At 40.4% G+C, this 18739-nt stretch overlaps 1 protein-coding gene across 1 annotated transcript; it reads left to right on the top strand.

The window, feature by feature from the left end:
• The first annotated feature begins 40 nt into the window (after positions 1 to 40).
• On the top strand, positions 41 to 8041 carry dnajb11 (DnaJ heat shock protein family (Hsp40) member B11). The gene is made up of 10 exons (XM_084362752.1): positions 41 to 215; positions 687 to 843; positions 1473 to 1570; positions 2575 to 2707; positions 3378 to 3520; positions 4980 to 5062; positions 5148 to 5205; positions 5330 to 5441; positions 5637 to 5796; positions 6902 to 8041. Exons 1-10 carry the CDS (start codon positions 142 to 144, stop codon positions 6964 to 6966), a joined length of 1083 nt encoding a protein of 360 aa, XP_084218878.1. The 5' UTR covers positions 41 to 141; the 3' UTR covers positions 6967 to 8041.
• The last annotated feature ends 10698 nt before the right edge of the window (positions 8042 to 18739 follow it).

The raw sequence follows: 18739 nt of genomic DNA, 5'->3' as shown, positions 1-18739 counted from the left end.
CTTTGACTGAGAGGCGGATATCCCGACATCCAGTGGGCGGGCTTTCGCTGACAGGAGGAAGGAGGCTTGTGACTGGCAGCGGGATCCAACCTTCAAAAGCCGGCTCTTCTTCAGCTACCTCCTTTAGAAATACTGGGATCTATGGCTGCCAAAGGGATGAATCTGTGCAATGTATGCTGCCTGCTTCTGTATATTACCACGGCGGTGCTTGCGGGGTAAGTCGCCTGTTCTGGGAGAGTACATTACTCGCACAGCGGTGAAACAGCATCGCCAGGTGGTACACATGTTTCACTGTGATTGGTCTAGACCTCTCCTACATGTGTGGACTGTACTGAAGTAGGCTGTCACACTGAGCTAACTTGCTAATAAGTATTTGTTGTGCTGCGTGTTGTCTAGCTAAACGTTTACATTCAGCGACAGCCTCTCATTACTGCAACTGCCATTTCTGGGTGATTAGTATGATAGCTTAGCTAGCTAGGAGCTAGCTTTCATACCAGGGAAACTGAACCGGCTTTCTTCCTGGTGACTGAAGCTAGCTAGCTAGCCGGCTGTTTAAATAGCATTATTCACTCTGTTAAAGTACCAGCCGTGTTATTTAGCTACAGCTTTTCTTGTCTTGTACATTTTGCTCTTGCTGTGTGCCTCTGTGTCGTCTATAACCTCTGTTACCTCCCCCACTCTTGTAGGCGAGATTTCTATAAGATCTTGGGGGTGACCAAGAGTGCATCAATCAGGGACATCAAGAAAGCCTACAGAAAGCTGGCTCTCCAGCTACACCCCGACAGAAACCAAGACGATCCTAAAGCTCAAGACAAATTTGCAGACTTGGGGGCAGCTTATGAGGTGAGTATATTGCTATTATTGTGTGCCTGATGTCAGTGATGGCTGAGGAGAGGCGAAGTTAACTTCTTTTGACTTAAAATACAGTTGTATTTATATAACTGTTAGGAAATCATACTGTAGAAAATGTGGAAATATGTGTGCGATTGTCTGCGGAAGCACCAGAGGCACCGATACAAAAGTCTTTGTACGCTGGCTATTTGGTTGTTGTTGGAAACGCTTCGCTCATCGTGATTGGTTGACTATACCGTGTGGCTGCATCTGATTGGCTGTTATGCAGCACAGCTGGCATTCAGGAAAAGCAGACGCTGAGAAGTGGGCGTGAGCTCAGATAAGAGCTGCAGGTGTCTCCGTATCAAATTTTCACATTGCCCTTAACAATGACAGCCATGTTATTTAATACACAGTGAGTGATTCAGTATGGCAAACTTCTTTTTGGTACATTTTTATATTGAAGTTCTGTTCAGACTATGTAAAAGACGCACTGATGTGTTTGTGTCTTGTAATGTAGTTGTATTTGTTTACATTGTATTGACAAGGTGTTTGTATTATTGGTTGCACACCTGTGTGAAATGTGACTTAAACAATGTAGAAATGAGTTGTCCTGTGACTGACGGCTTGTTTATTTGTAGGTGCTCTCAGATGAGGAGAAAAGGAAACAGTATGACGCTTATGGAGAAGATGGACTCAAAGAGGGACACCACGGCTCACACAATGATATCTTCTCCAGGTTGGTTTCATAATCACAGGTGGATTAATGCAAAAAATAATAATAATTGCATATGTTCTTTATGCTGCTAGAAGGCTAATGTAAGATCAGTAGGCTCAACTTAAAGGGCTGCTCCCCCAAAAAGACAAAAGCAAGTTTCCACTCTACCCTAGTACTATCCAGCCATTCAGATCGTTTGGTCATATTTGCTGCTTCCACCTCTGTACAATTGAGGTGAATATAATTTTGTTTGTGGTGATCACAACATTGAAAAATTGTGTTGGCATGTATTATCTGAAACCATAACCACTGTAACCAGTTTCCACAGGAGCTACTTTTCTAACCAAAGACATAGTTCATATCAACCTGCTGTCATTGTGTCCTGTTGAACTGAGTATTAGGTCACGCTGACTCTGTGTGGGTCAGGGTTGCATCATTATGATATTTAAACGGTACAAGGCTGCCTCGGCTTAGTATTTTGGATCACTGGAAAGATGTGGCATTTCAAAATAATTCATAAAATCAATATTCAATTGTACTTAATCAAGCTAGAAAGGCTTTTCTGGTCACTTGTGTAAGGATATTCACGTTTACCCTGATTTGCGATTATATCACTTTAATCCTAGGTTTTTATCACAACCTGTGATAAAATGTCATATTGTCACATCCCTAAAATGCACATGGTATGATAACGTCAATTGTATACCTTCATGGTATCCTAGCGTCAATGTGAGACTGAGTCTGAAAACAAATGTGGTTGGTTTTTTTTTTAATTTATTTTTTTATCTCAGTTCTCAAGCTAGGGGAATTGGTCAAAAAGATTGAGATTGTTTTGGGATATTTGCTACAAGCATGCCCCGAAAACCAGGATATAAAAATGTACTGGCAATCCATTATAAGTATTTTTAGAAATAGAATGATGCTAAATAATATCAGAGATTAAATTGTGTGTTTGTATATGTCTGTAATTAAAAAGAAAAGTGTACTCATGCTATTAATCCTCTTACTCTGTCCTTCTTTTGAAGCTTCTTTGGTGACTTTGGGTTCATGTTTGGAGGCAACCGACAGCAGCAGGACAGGAACATCCCCAGAGGAAATGACATCATACTAGACCTGGAGGTCACGCTTGAAGAAGTGTACTCTGGGAACTTTGTAGAGGTGAGGAGAAAACTCTCTCAATGGCTGCATCCAAATCTCCAGCCACCGGACTTCAGTTGCATGTACTGTGACGTGTTCACTGTCAATAAGTCAGGTCCGTGAGGGCATGAGACCACAAGGCTAATATGAGCCACTGATGGACAACCCCTAGACTACACTGATAAAATGCATGCGATTACCTCCATAGCCTATACTTATAAATATTTCTGTATCATGATGTGGTTGAATATTATTTCTAATCTACATGATTCAAGTATCGTTTCCATAAAGTCATTGTTTACACATTCATAAACGTTTTACCTCATTTCCATATTGCAATGAATTGTGGGCAATTATATCAGTGAAGTCCGGTGACATCTGCACCCAAAGTGGACTCACTAGACGTCTGCAGAAAGTCCACTTGAGGGTCTTTGTGGACTGGATGAAAGCAAACGTGCCGTTAAGTCTGTAAGAACAGTGAAATACGGACATGTGGATGCAGCCAATGAAAACCCTGCACTCATTATGCATATTTGAAATGTGTAACACAAAGTGGAATTGCTTACAACTCCACTGAAGTTGTCAAACTAAGCTTTGCAGCCATTAAACTGTAACATCCAATTCACTCTCTGTTGCTTTACTCATGTACTTTTGATTTAATAATCTTTTCTAAAACCACTTTCTTGTGAAGGTTGTACGTAACAAGCCTATAGCTAAAGAAGCCCCTGGCAAGAGGAAGTGTAACTGCAGACAGGAAATGAGAACGACGCAGCTTGGACCTGGACGCTTCCAGATGACTCAGGAAATGGTGTGCGATGAGTGTCCCAATGTAAAGTAAGTCACTGCTCGTGGTGAAACTAATTGTCATTGGCATCCTCAATAATGCTGGGAACACGCATCACAATTGAAAATATGATTTCCACCCACACTTGATCATGGTAACTGATTTTACAGACTGTGGATAATTTAAAGTGCTTGATTTCAAGGGGTCCTCTCAGTTCCCAGAGACCTGATCCAGGATTTTGAAGCAAGCTTGGTCCAAATTATATTCATTTTAATTGGGCCTGATAGGGTCCCCTTCTATTTCCTTTAAGTTTGTGTATGTCTGTGTTATATGTTTTAATAGCATAGTGTGCATCAATTCTTCAGGAGGGTGTGCTCTGTTTGTATTTGGGTCTGTTTAGCTTGACCAATGTAAAAGGATGGAAGTGTTATTTCATCCTGATACTCACATTCTAATGCTCTAGTGGTGCCAGTTCTATTGAAGCCTATGGGAGATATGTAGATGGAGAAGCACACTAATACCCAACGTAACTACATTGCATGACATTTGATGAAGAAATGCCTCTACCAAATGAAAAAACACGCTTCAGAGAATAGCTAATTCTAGCAAACTTGCATAATCGTTTATTTGCTGTTGATCTTCAAATGGTATCCAAAGATGATTATAGGCATGCTTTACAGTGCTCATGGTGATTCAAGTTACAATGAAATTTAACAATATTGAGTTTTGGGTGAATAGATGGTGTGAACAAAATCTGTGTTCTTTATTTCCTCTCTCTTTTTCGCTATTTAGAGACCGCTTAACATGGATGATGGCTGGGAATATCATGTTTTCAAATGAAACATTTAGAAACCTCCTCTTAGCTATAAAATTACAAAGGATCATTTAATGGCTATCGGAAATGTAGAAATACTGAACACTGAAGCAATCTCTGCCTTGATTTAAAAACAATACTGGTCTGGACTGTAATCCCGTTAGGTTGGTCCCCTGCTGTGGTTGTCTATCTAACGCCTTCATCAGTTAACAGGCTCTGACTTAATTTAGTTAGGGTATTAGCACAGTTTAGCTCACTTACTAATGTTGTTCTGTTCTGTTACTAACTGTTCTGTTAATAATGCATGCATAGGAGTTCCAGTCAACCATAAATCTAGCATGACATTAATGCAACTTGCATGCAAAATAAATATTTGAAAATGTCAGATAGTAATGAGCCTTCTTTGTTTAGTTTCCTTGGTTTGACCACAACTGTGGGTTAAGTTTAGGGAATGGGATTCACTGTCCTCAGGTCTCTTTAGTTACAAAACAAAGGGGTATTGCATTCAGCTTTAGAATGTTGGAGGATATATGTGTTTCTGTTTTTTAGCCTAACCTCACTGATAAATGGTATTGAAAAATTAAAAAAGCCAGGCTAGCTAGGTAACTAAGAGGTATATTAGAGGTTTAATTACATTTAGGAAAGGGTTTGCACAAACTGAATATCACAACACCTGTTTTCTATCTGAACCACAGGCTGGTAAATGAAGAGAGGACCTTGGAGGTAGAAATTGAACAGGGAGTGAGAGATGAAATGGAGTACCCTTTCATTGGAGAAGGTAAATCTACCTGAAGCTTAATATGAAGTTGTTTTTTTTCCCCCAAATTTTATCTGTTGTGTTAACATCTTATATGTGACCACAGGGGAACCTCACATCGATGGCGAACCTGGAGATCTACGCTTCCGCATCAAAGTGTTAAAGTATGAATAAGCTTTATTTACTGTGAAACTTATTCTGTGGTGTGCAACAATATACCTGACAGATATGAGATTGGTGGCATATTAATGTGATGTGGTGATGTTTATTTGTATTTTTTGTCTTTAGACATCCTTTGTTTGAGCGCAGAGGAGATGATCTGTACACAAATGTCACCATCTCCCTGGTGGAGGCACTGGTCGGCTTTGAGATGGACATTGTACATTTGGACGGACACAAGGTTCTGTACATACTTAGTATTTTTACAGAGCTGTCCTAGTGTGACTGTTTCATACCTCAGACTATTAGAAGTTTTTAAAAGACGATTTAAAGTTTCATATTTAATATTTAATATTATTAAACTAAAAAGAAAAGAGAAGTATGGGATTGACTGGGCCAGTTAAATTGAATGGTTGCATCTGTCTTTGCCTGACAGGTCCATATAGTGAGAGATAAGATCACTAAGCCTGGTGCTCGAATGTGGAAGAAAGGAGAGGGCCTGCCAAACTTTGACAACATCAACATCCGAGGTTCCCTCATCATCACCTTCGATGTAGAGTTTCCTCAGACACAGCTCGATGAACAGCAGAAAGATGGTGAGGATGAAGGAAGTGTTGAAGGACATCCTGGGACATCGGTCCTGACAGGATCTGTTTTGGGCAAAGTAACTTTACTTCATGACTTACTTTTAAGTGAAACGCCAACAGTTTGAAAGACACGGGCATTTACCAGGCAGATGCCTGCGTTATTTCAAATAAAAAGTCCCGTGATCACGAGCTTGACCCATACTAGTGCCTAAAAGTCAGGATAACTCATCTGTACACTACAACATTTCTGGAGTTCACCAGTAACAAACACTAAGTAAATTCTGAGACTTTCTTACTCACTTAGATAACATGAAGTGGCAATATGGTTAGTTCTTTGGAAATGTGTTTGCATCAGCGTTTGAAAAAGGTGAAGGTAATGGGCTGTTTGTCAGTAATTTAAATATTGATAAATGTTTTTGAAGCTGCCCTAAGCATTATTTTTAGATAACTTCCTGTCTGTTTTGCAGTAAGTAATCCCCTCCCTCCTCTCTATGTCACCACATGTATGCAGAGCAGTGATCTCCAGACATAGCAGCAAACAGCTTGTTTCACGGGCAGACAGGACCGCCTCTTTTTGGAGTTCTCTGTCCTGATTGGATAAAGTAGGCAGGGATACCAGAAAATTAATTTTTGTCTTGTACTGCATGAGCAGGAGGAGGAGAGACATGGGTTAATGACCAGACACTCTATTACAGTGATTACTGTTGGAATATAGAGCTGTTTAATATTTAACACATTTAATAAAGATATATCACTTACATCAGCTTTAAGTTGTTCTTTAGAGAAAAGCCAAAAAATGTAGGTTTCTAGCTTCTCAAATGTGAGCCTATGCTGCTTCTCTCTGATTTTAAATCATTAATGAACCTTTTGGGAGTTTTGACATGTTCAGGCACATGGGCACCTGTGATGAGCAGTTGTCAGGTTTTAAAAAAAGTTCATTCATAAATTAGAATAATTTAATTCATTAATAATGATAAAAAATAATTAGTTGCAGCCTTAGTTATGGGGTGTACATACTAAATTATTGAAAATGTCATTGAAAAATAAAAAAAGTACACACTTGAAACGTGGTTATATGTTGCTGTTGTTAACAGCTGTCGTTCTGTCACTGCAGGTATTCGGAGTCTTCTGAAGCAGGGCTCTGTACAGAAGGTTTACAATGGACTACAAGGATACTAACACTAGCAGACACAGCCTGGACTGAGTTCTTTGCCACACAAACACACACATGCATCTTCAGTCATCAGGAGGATGCTCTGTAATTTTGGCCAGGGTGTATTTATTATTTTCAGATCGTTCTCAGGATGGCTTAAATCCAATTACTTTTTATTGCAGTGGCACAGTCGCAGATGTTTTATTTGAAGTGTACAAATGGAAAGAATGCCATGTCTTTGTTCTTTTTTGTCCCAACCCTATATTGTAATACAGCCTTTTGTTAATTTTTAAAATCAAATTCACAAACGAACGCTGTCTGCTAGTTTGTCGACAACTGTACCTTTCTGGAGAAGACAGTCTGACATTTACTGAGCTGCTGAGAAAACTGGACGGATAAAGACGAAGAAATTCCCTGCTAATTTTTGAATAACTTTCAACCTGTGCAAGACCAGAAGATGTTCTGCTGTTTGTTTTCTGAATGTACCAGCTCCACCTGTTGAGTGATAAACTTTTCTTTCTATGGTCAGATCCCTGTTCAGTAATGCTTTGTAAATAGGGAGGAACAAAGCTCATCTGTTTGTTGTGTTTTAGTTTTCCTAATTTATGTTGGTTCTTACTTCTCTGTTTGCATTTCACACTGAGACAGGAGAACTGTCTGCGTTGCACAGCCCCAACGTCCACTGTGGCAAGAGTTGACCTCTTCAACAGTGAAGTTTTATTGTTGTGGAGGAATAGGGGCAGGTTGCACATCCTCCAGCACCACTGTAGACAAGTCTTTTTTCACACACCTCAGACGCTCTCCCCATCTGGGCACTTCAACTCAAAGGGACTTCAGACCATGAAGTGTCAGCATCCCTGTTGGGTATTGCTCTTCCTGACTGGCCACAGTTTACTTTGCAGGTACTGATGGCTGGTTTGGTTTATAATGTGTTTTTAGGATTTCCCTTCCCTCTGTTTTTACTGTCGACTGTAACGCTGCCTCCAAATATTATGAAAGCGTCATGGCCTTAAATGTGAATTATTTGGCCATTTTTAATGAGTGTCCAAGGGGATAATGTACTTTTGACTGACTATAAATAAAGATTTCTACAAATTCTGATGAGCTGTCATACCAAAATTCACCAGCAGATGACATCAAAGTCTAGTTAATGGCCATGAGTTAAGTAAGGCTGATGTTCAAGGAGTGATGCTGCTGTTGGAAGGGAATGAGTGTTGGGAGAGATGGCGGGGACAGTTTCAGTTGCCAGGTTACACTCAACATGGATCCAACTGGCATCTGGATCACGTAGACATGCAGATATGAGAGATATTTTACAGTTTAACTTTATATTATTTTCTAAAATTACAGTAAACATCACTGGCAATTTGATAATTATAAATTACCCTAAGCATCTTTTTTCCTGTATTATAGTCTCTTAAAAATATTTCTATTGGCACATATATTTGAATGATTAACTAATTTGTTGTTGAATTAGATTAAATCTATTTGTAATAGTATATGAATGTACTGTATGTACAGTGCTAAGCTAGTGAAACACAAATGAAAAACAATACAAATGCCCCATAGTTTGTGGTGAGCAGATCAGGGACATCATTTGATAAGATTATTGTTTGGAGCTGAACACCTGTAGGTAGGTTGGTGAAATAGTTTGGTGATTGAACCCACCCAGAACATCACTGGTACCCATCTACAGAGCATCAGTGATATCAGTGAAGTGAGATGTCTGCACGGAGCTCAAGATAAAGACGAAACACCCACCACAGCCACAGTCTGGTAAAAGATACAGAAGTCTCCACTGCCATACCAACAGACTACAGAGCAGCTTCATTCTCAGGCTGTGAGACTCCTGAACTCATCCTCACCACATCCACCATGAATATTTATTTCTTGTGTAGCATAAAGGTACAACAACTTACACTTTGTTGTACTACCCTGTGGTGTAGGATGGCAATTAAATGACCAGATTTCCATTAATGCAATTTTTTTATTATTATTATTTTAGCCACTTCAGGTAGAAATTGTCACCTCATACAGCCTACGTTAAATGCCTGTATACACATCCAGCAGACATTGAGCAACATGATCATTCATTTGGCGCTCAGTCTCTGGCTACTTGATGAATATAAGGCAGATTATGACTTTCAAAGTCATCAACTCATCAACTACTTAAGGGAATATCTGTCTCTATAAATCTTAAGTGATCCATTAAGTTAACTAGCTGGTCCCAAGCTTTGTCTGTCTACTGTTTGGTGCTGGGCATTTGCCAAGACATGGGTTCATCTGAGCTTTTTTGCTGCCGGCAATATGACTGAAAACGAGGTTTAAGATGACAAAGAGAAGGACTTAAAACTGCAATTTGTGGGCCAAAAAAACCAAACAGTGAGGTAAAAGATACTGAAACACTCAATAGAGTGGAAATCCAATGTGATATGATAATTGTTTTTAGGATTAGGATACAAAGTAGTGATGTCTGCCTTCTCTTAAATATAATGGAAGCTGGCTTGTGGTGCTTAAAGCTTAAAAAAAAAAAAAAAACATTTCAAAACTGTCTTTCCAGAAATCATGACCTGCTGAAGATAATCTGACCTTGATGTGAGCACTTTCATGTAGGAACTATTTCTTTCTATAAAACTACACGTGCCAACTGTACCATATGCATCTACTCATGGATAAGAGGCTCGTGTTCTTGACAGTACAGGATGTACAACATTCGTGACATCCTCCTCAGCTGAGCTGTAAAGTTAGCTAGCTTAGTTAGCTATCCTCTCGTCCATTAATAAAGATGCACTCTTCCTTCTTCACTGTGGTCTGGAAAAACTATAGTTCCTACATGAACTCAACAATGTCTGTGGATTATCTTTAGTAACCAGGTCATGATTTCTGTAATGGGACACTGCTGTTGAGTTTTTCAAATGTATTTTTTTGGCATCTTAAGATCTTAAGAGCAGTGTATTCACAACATAAAACTGAACATCAAGCCTAAAGAACTTAAGTAACATATCTGTGATTTGTAAAAACGTACATTGTCAACTTATAGCAATGGCAGTTGGATGACAGATAAAAGAAATATATGTTTTTGATTCTGGAGTGAATTGTCTCTTTAAATGATTTGTTTGTGCTGCTCAGTGGCTGATTCACTGTTAATCAGGAGCAACTCAAACAAAAAGTGGTCGATATGTCAAGTCACAGGCAGGCCTATTTATCAACTGATCATTACCTGATAATTCAGTTATACGGTATTTCCCAGTCTGTGCTCTAGTAACTCATCATCTACTAACTCATCATCATCTGTTTCTAGTATCTGTGAATCAAAGTAACAACTACTTTCTTCATGAGTTGTTCAGATTAACATAGAATCGGCCATGAACAGCACAAACCTGTAACTGCTCATTTATTACACATGACTTTGCTCTTTTTTGTGCCCCTTCAAGTTAACTGTCATGGTTTGGGGTTTTTTGGTTTGTTGATTTCCTTTTTTATTTTGTAGTTACATCACGTGTGTGTGTGTGTCTTGTCTCTTGATGTTACTTCGTACTTCCTGCTCACCTGTGTTCCCAGTGTTCTGTTCCCCTCCTGTGTTCCTTTGCACCTCCCCAGTCTGATTGTTCCCCCATGTCTTGTGAGCCTGTGTTGTTCCCTCTTTGTCACTCTTTGTCGGTTTGTCTTTTATGTTTTCCCCACGTCCATCCCGTGTCTCCAGTGTTCCTCATGTTCCTTGTGTTCCTGCCTGTGTTCCCAGTGCTTCTTTGGTTTGTTCCTTATTTAGTTTTTTTATTTCTCTATTTAGTTGTTTTGGTTTTGTTGTTTGCTTTTTGGACTTCAGATTTACATCAGTTTAGTAAAGCATGTGTTTTGGTTTCCACCTACCTGCCTCTAGTGTTTTGCATGTGGATCCTGATTTCTTAACTGACAGTAAAGTGACACATCATATTAATTATCTAGGCTACTAAGTGTTCCCTCATAACCTTATTATAACTTTGCAATTCCTTACTCTTTTTAATTACCATCAAGGACAAGTCTCTTCTGTAGTTACTCATCATTGTCTAGGCTACTATATCAGAGTTATTCAGGAACAAGGATTTACTAATTATTAGATTGTTCTTCAATCATTAAAGTAGTAAGGTAATACCGTACTGTTAAGTGTTACTAGCATTTGTCATAAAAATATTTTGTTAATTAGATTTAAGGTCAGGAGCTAAAGAATGCATTATATAAATGATGTAAGTGTACAAGTGTAGTCTACAAATGTGTGTGTGTGTGTGTGTGTGTGTGGTCCATGTGACAGTAGCACAGCCCCTTACATGTCCTGACCCTGTGACCCCCTCAGTGGCTTAACTCCTCTGTCTGTTTTACTGTAACAGCTGCCACACCAGTGGTTCAGTGTCACAGACATCAGGCACGCCACTCTGTCCTAGGCCCAGACACACACACACACACACACACACACACACATCCCACACCTTGTGGGTGGAGGGTTGTCGGGGAGTCTGTCTGCATGGGTGGGGCAGGGGATGTCCACAGAAACATATTCATGATGGTTAGTTTATAGTGTGGTGAATGGTGTACACATCTGCCCACCACGTCACACACTGTGAGTGTGTGTGTAGTAATCTCCCACAGTATTGCATGTGTGCGTATTGTACATAGAATATGTGCTTATGAATGAGTATGTGTGTGTTGTGCGTGCATGTGTGTCAATGTGTGTGTGTGTGTGTATGTGCGTGCATTCATGTGTGTGGCCAGTCTGTGTGTATAATGAACTCCCACAGAGATAGCAGGGTTGTGGTAAAGGGAGTTTCCTCCCGAGCCCACCACACATCCCGGAGTCATTTTCAGACTGTAGAGGCTCCAGAGAGGAGAAGAGGAGCTTTGTGATCCAGCTCAGATAAAACATCTCACTGTTCCACCTCCAGCTATTACACACTAATACGACCAGGGAGACTCAGACCCTTTGAGGCCATAATAACACACAAAGCGGAAGTCTGTGCATGAGCTGGGAAAAACTTCTCAAAAGACGAGCACTTATGTCAGACTGATCCTGTTATGTGATTTATGAAACACAAAACGTAATGTGTTTCAGGAGGACTCATCACCTTAACTGAACAGATGTCCATGTGATTCTGCGTCAGCTCATGTAAGTTAGCATGAGGATCTGAGGGTCCAGTCAGGGTGTAAACTGTAAACTATATTATTTGACTGCTTGTGAACCTCTCTGTGAGACGTCGTTCTGAGAAGAGAGGGCAGTGTGAGTTATGTTGGGGATTTACCAATCATCCACAAATAATCTCTTTTAACCACTTGTAATTACAAATTGTAGAGCACATGAGGGCAGCATTGCCTCTTCAATCAAATCCCTCCCTAAATCACTTTTTATTACCCACAACACTCAGCAGAGGTCTGTGGAGTTTGAATGAGTGTGTGTGTGTAGAATGTGTGTGTGCAGAAGAACGCCTGCACTTGCCAGTTGTTGATGCAGATAAGCACAGGGATCACACTTGACCCTGAGTGTAATGACTTATAAGCGTAGCTGCGGGGTTAAGAGAGGCACAGACTAAAGGAGGGCTAATTGAGCAATCTCTGTGTGTATGTGTGTGTGTGTGTGTGTGTGTGTGTGTGTGTGTGTGTGTGTGTGTGTGTGGTGGCGCCAATGGGTGTTTTGACCTGCTCTGACTCGGCAGTGTGCTCAGTTAATGGTGCCTGACCTGTCAGACGCAGAGTTTGTAGAGAGAACAGTCTGAAAACGACACCGGAGTGTTACTCAGAGCAGAACACGTTTCATTTGTTTCCTCAAAAATGATTCAACCTTTGACCTTTGAACATTTTGTTGTTTTATTATGATATTTAGTTTTTCAAACAAAAATACATTTGCTAGAAATCTGCAGGGAGATTTAAAAGCAGGTCTAAGTTTTAATGCATCTAGTTTAATGTAAAATGTAGCTGTTTGATACCACTGTTGGTTTATGTAGTGAAAAGTAATCCACTGGAACTGCTCTTCTTAAAGGGTTCAAATATTGATCAGGAGGTGTTTTCTTTAGACCTTAAATGCACAGGGATCACTCATTATGAGTTTTTTTGTCTTCATTGTTAAACAACCACCATTACTGATGAGAGCCGGGATAAGAGTCATGCTAATCCACATTGGATCTAAGGGTGCTCGTGGCTAATGTCACAGGAAAATGAAATGGACAAATAGCACAGAGGCTGGCCAAACAACGGGAAATCAGAGGCTGTTGTGCCCGCATCTTTACAGAGACCTGTCTCCACCAGAGGTGGACTCTTATAGCAATCAGAGTGGATGGACAGTGTTTACCTGATGTTGATCTTTTAATACGATGATACCGACCACGTTGTCATCACCACCTTGTTGCTGCTGTTTACATTCACTCAGACGCAAATGAAAAGAAATGCACTACGTGTCTACGTATATATAAATAACTGCATGATATGTTTATGCAGCATGAAGGAGTTTACAAACTCTCATTTCGTTATGAAACCCTCTGTTTTATAATGACAAATAAATCACCTTCAATCTTAAAAATCTATCTGTCGTGACTCGAGCACAAGTGTTTACAGATGAGGAATTGTTTTCAAGTTTTATTCAAGTTGCATTTTTAGGCGAGTTCACCGACTTCCTTCCTCCCTCTCGGACTCTTTCCCATTAGACTGACAGGCAACTAAATGAAATGCACTGCTATGTTGAATTAATTTAGAAAGTACACAACTCAACAAGAAATACGATAAAGGTCCAGTTGTTTTATATGTTTTAATGCTGAAATGTTACATATTATGTCTTTAAAGAGTGAATCCAAAATGCTATTTAAAACCTACATGAGAATTCTGATGACAGGCCGTGTCATGTATATAGTATATATGGATATAGTATATGTATAAATAGTGTATATAAATATTTAGTGCACAAATTATGTAACAATAGCACTTTGCTGTTCTGAGATCTATAATGCTTTGGCTTTTATGCTGTTTTTGATTAACTGACACAAAGGGGTGATGTATTGATGACTTTATTCCTTGTTCTCCAATATATTCCATGATTGGCTTTTGACCAGTTACATGTAATTAGATATTTCTGTACTTACACATCAAGTTGTGCGAAACACATTTCAATTTACTTTTGCGGGGTAACAATTCTGACTGTTCTATCACATTTAAATTCCATAAAAAGTAGAACACCAGCGAAAGCTTCTGTAATGAAATAGAGACCTTTAAAAGGGAGATATGAAATTGGAAATGTCATAATGTTCTTTAATCTGTGTTGAATTTGATACCTCTGAGCTGAGCAGGGCACTGATTGACATGTTGCCCCCTTCCCCTCAAGCCCCTGCAGAGCTGCAGCAGGATGAATTAAACAATCACAACCAAAAGTAGTCTGACTGTTTTTCAGTGTGTGTAGTGATCGCTGGCGTGAAGCAGCAACACATGCCGAGGCCAGGGAGGACAGCGAGGGGGGGGGGGGCAAGGAGGGAAAAAAGGACTCTGACTGAAATAAGAAATGTTGACGGACAAAGCCTACAATTTGCGGGATTTGAGCATAAAGCAAACAAAGGGCAGCTTTTGTAAGGAATAATGCATGTCAGCCGTATCCTTATCCCGCCACAGCTTTGAACACTGTTGGGGACGTCCATTGCTCCACTGTGTATGTCGTGTTGCTATATTAAAGCCAGTCACCTCAAAGGGAAAAGCCTCAACTATTCAACAATTGAATGGTGGGGCTCTCATTATGGCCAATGTGGGCAGGAAAAAGTGGCTTTGGGGGTTTTCAATTCAGCGACTTAAAGCCCTCCTGTTAGCTAGGACGAGCTGCTGTTTATCCCAATGCCTTTCTGGGGGCTAAACATAGTCAACTGTCATTATGGATCTCACTCTCTCTCCTTCTCTGTCTCTCTCTCCTTCTCTGTCCTCCCCCTCACTAGCATTTATTTATTTCTCTCCCAATTTTGTGATCTAATGACCCGTGTTGTGTTGTTGTTTGAAGGGGCTGATGGCTCTCCGGTCTCCCACATCCTGAGGAAGAAAAGGGGTGGCTGGGATAGTGGAGGGCGAGCGCAGGACAAACAGTGCTGCAGACCACCTATATGGATGAAAGCCACAAGTATATGGACAGCATTCCATAGGCAGCATAAAGCCGACGAGGCAGCACGGTACATGCCTTGGCTGTATGTGTATATACCCTCCGGTAATCCTTCATAAAAGACCCACCTTCACAGTTGTCCTTTACAAAAGCATTTTTATTCAGGTCATCAGTGTCAGGGGCTTGGACAGTTGGTGGAGCAGCTTCCCAGCAGTTCCAGCTCCACATGAATAGGGCCATATTAGAAAAACTGTATGCACAGTACATGAAATGATGTAAATATGTATTAGTGGGTGTGGGGGGGTCAGGAGGGTAAATGGTGGAGTGCAGAGGGGACTGTGTAGCGAGGTGAAAGCAGTCTTTGTGTTTAGAGCAGAGCCCTCTGGTGGACCCTCCCCTCAGCGCGGGGTTGCCCAGGCCCTGTGGTGGCGGATCACAGTTAATAACTGTGCGGTGGGCTGTCAGAGGCACTTAGCCTGACGCTGGGCAGGCCGGGCCAGACTGGGCCCGCATACACAGCCGCCTCTGCCTCCTGAGCCTGGACCAAAGCACTCAGCCATGAAGGGGAAGAGACAGAGAGGGAGAGAGAAAGAGAGAGATTGAGACTTATACATGGACAGAGGTTGGAGAGGATGGGTGCATGACTGAGTCAAAACAAACAGAAATATTACAGGAAAACATTCTGTATGTGGGGATTTTCTTTTTTTGCGATGTTTAATAAGCATGAAGAGGCTAAATAACTGGGACAAGACCAAGTTTTCCAGACAGAGCTCAAGTGTCTTCCCTAAAGAACTCTGCCAACCTTAATGCAAGAGGAGAACTCAGTCCAGGATCAAGCAGAAAGGATAGGGTCACATTTTAATGTCTCTCTGAAAACAATACTCACATGCACGTACGTACATAGCAACAGCTTGTGGTCACTGTAAATGCTCTTGTAGATGTCCATACTGAGGAGATCCTTTCTGTACATAATTCCAGTGTGAGAGGTAGGGAACAAAATCCAAACCCTTGTTTTGTGCAAAAATACATTCTAAAGTTAGTCTAATATGAGGCTTCATCACTTGGACGAAATCAACTTGGCATCACTCAAAGTTACAGTGTGCAAAAATAAGTACAAAATGGTTGTGCAGCTATCGCTCAGTTCAACTCAGCAGGAAATCACAGGAGAATCACAAAGAGGGACAGTGGTACTAAAAAGATTGGATGTTTGGAGAATATCCACTTGAACTCATACTGCCGAAGCAAATGAGCTTCAATTAAACTTTTGAACACTGTGGATTTTGTCTCCCATCTCCTATATTAGATTGCTGATAGGAAAGGATCTCTTTAGGGCCAGTAAGGACAGGAGGAACAACTACAGTTACCAAAAACAGTTTTAATGTACAATTGGACATGTAAGTATTTCTTTCAGTTGAACTTGAAAAAAATGTGATCGTATCCTTAATTAATAAGAAGGAAACACATCTACCTTACACTTCCAACATACTTCACTGGGCCCTGACAAAACAGCATGTTGGTCAGTGCTACCAAACCTTCGACTGACGCCCATCTAATGCAGTTGCTTGACAGGGACAACAGCACCATCTCCAATGATCAGCACCAGACGTTATCTGACCCTCAACAAAGACCCTCCACAAACTCTTATCTGATCCCTGCTCGTAAAGCTTGTACTCCAAATGAGGACGGTCACGGCAATCGACCAATGAAGTCTCGGCTGATCTCGAGTTGCGTTTCAAACAATACTCGTGAACAGACTGCCTTGTCTGTCTGCGAACTCCAAAGTCCAGCTCATCCCTGTTGACTAGATTAGATAACCCGGTTTTAAAGGCAGGGATACTGTTTGCTCAGTGACTCCTCTCTGCCCTAATAGCATCTGATCTAATGAGAGATTGCAGGCTGCTTGTTGACAGTGGAGACCCACACAGCGTCATGGCAATGGCCAAACAACACAGGGAAACAAAGCAGGGCTGAGCTTTAGTACCTGTAATTACCAGATAAATATCAGCCTCTTCGCTTAAAACCAGCAGCAATAAATATTATACGCTGCCGTAAATACAGCTATTATAGTCTGTATTGGTTCAAATATGAAGGCTTCATGGAGACTGGACTTAAGTGGGCTGTTATCCTTATTTTGGTGGTTATTCATTAAGTATATATAAAGTACACATAGTTGCCACTTTATTAGGTACACCTAGCTCAAACTAATGCAGTCTAATACACAAGTCCTGATTTAAATTCTGCTTTCAAGAAGGTTATAATGTTCAGGTTTGTGAAAACTGTTTTAGAGAGGTGTTGATTCAACTTAGTGATCATTTTGAGGGAGCAGTTTGTTATATTATAGGGAGAACGGTGTAAGATGAGACACTTTTTACATTTGGTTATTTTACTGCAAAATAAAAGTATATTTGTCTCAAGTATTAGTTACTATATTATATACTAACTGAGTTATATATCTCAGGTTATTGTGTACCCATGGAAATTAAAACATTAAAACAACAACAATCACAAAAAAAGAGGGGTAAAATGAGCCCTCTCGGGGTTAACACCCACCGTTAAATACTGATACATCAAATTACACAAAAACAAACAATTTTGAGATAATTTCTAACTTTTATAATGCCACTAATTCAACAAAGGCAAAACTCACTTTTAAGTAAAGCTGTACATATTTGTGTGTGGCTTAAACTTAACATTAGTCAACAATTAGGTATTTATTACATCAACATTGTAAGACTTGTAACAGTCATCAAACATTAACATGAACTTGTAACAGTGACACACAGAGGTGTGTGTGTGTGTGTGTGTGTGTGCGTGCGTGCGTGCGTGCGTGTGTGTGTATGTGTGTGTGTCCATTTTGCCAAAACTGTTTCACACATTGGCTCAGATCAACAATTATGCTTTTTATGACCTTGTCGTGTGACTTTCACTGCAACATGCAACATTTAATAATGAAAATCCATGAACAAAACCAGGATTGATAACTTTGGAAATTTACTTGGCGTGAAAATATGAATATAATTTTTTTTTTGCTCTGGTGTGCTTACCGCTCTCTCCATATGCTTTAGGCTTGACTTACTCTGTTCTCCCAAAGGACGTTATATTAACTCTGGACACAGTGTTGGAGCCAGGGCCCCATTTATTCCTATGAAAGCTGCTCAGTGGCACCTTGAGGCCGAAAAAGCTCAACTTCCCACGAATGAAAATACCCGGATCTTCTGGCTTGTGACGTTAAAAAAAATGTATCCACCATTTCACAGACACTTCTTTCATAATGGCTTGTAAGCTTATAGGAAAAAATCTTTTGGGGCCGCAATGCGTCACGTGATGATGTGTTTACACGGCTTGGCCACTACGAAAACTGGCTTCAAGGCCTGGCGCTCTTCCTGGTGGCTTGGTTCTCTCCTACAGAGCTGTTTCTATTATTTAGCCTGCCCTCACCGATATAATGACCAGATTCATACTAATTAGGTGATTGCTTTAAAACTGTGGTCATAGATTTTATTGCCAATTATTTCACCTTTAAAAGAAATAGTTTGACATATGGGGAAATACACTTATTTGTTTTGTTGGCGAGAGGTAGATCTGTCGCACTTACCTTATACCTAGCCCCCATGATACCTTGCACAAATTATGGTTTTGGCGCGTCCTGTCACTTTATCGTAACCAGCGTTTTCCATGGTAACAGGACGCTAATCCTCTTTCTCAGAGCG

The sequence above is a fragment of the Pagrus pagrus genome, assembly GCF_965226575.1.
Source record: "Pagrus pagrus genome assembly, chromosome: 9".
Taxonomy (NCBI): Eukaryota; Metazoa; Chordata; class Actinopteri; order Spariformes; family Sparidae; genus Pagrus; species Pagrus pagrus.
This window is presented reverse-complemented; position numbering and strand designations above follow the sequence as displayed.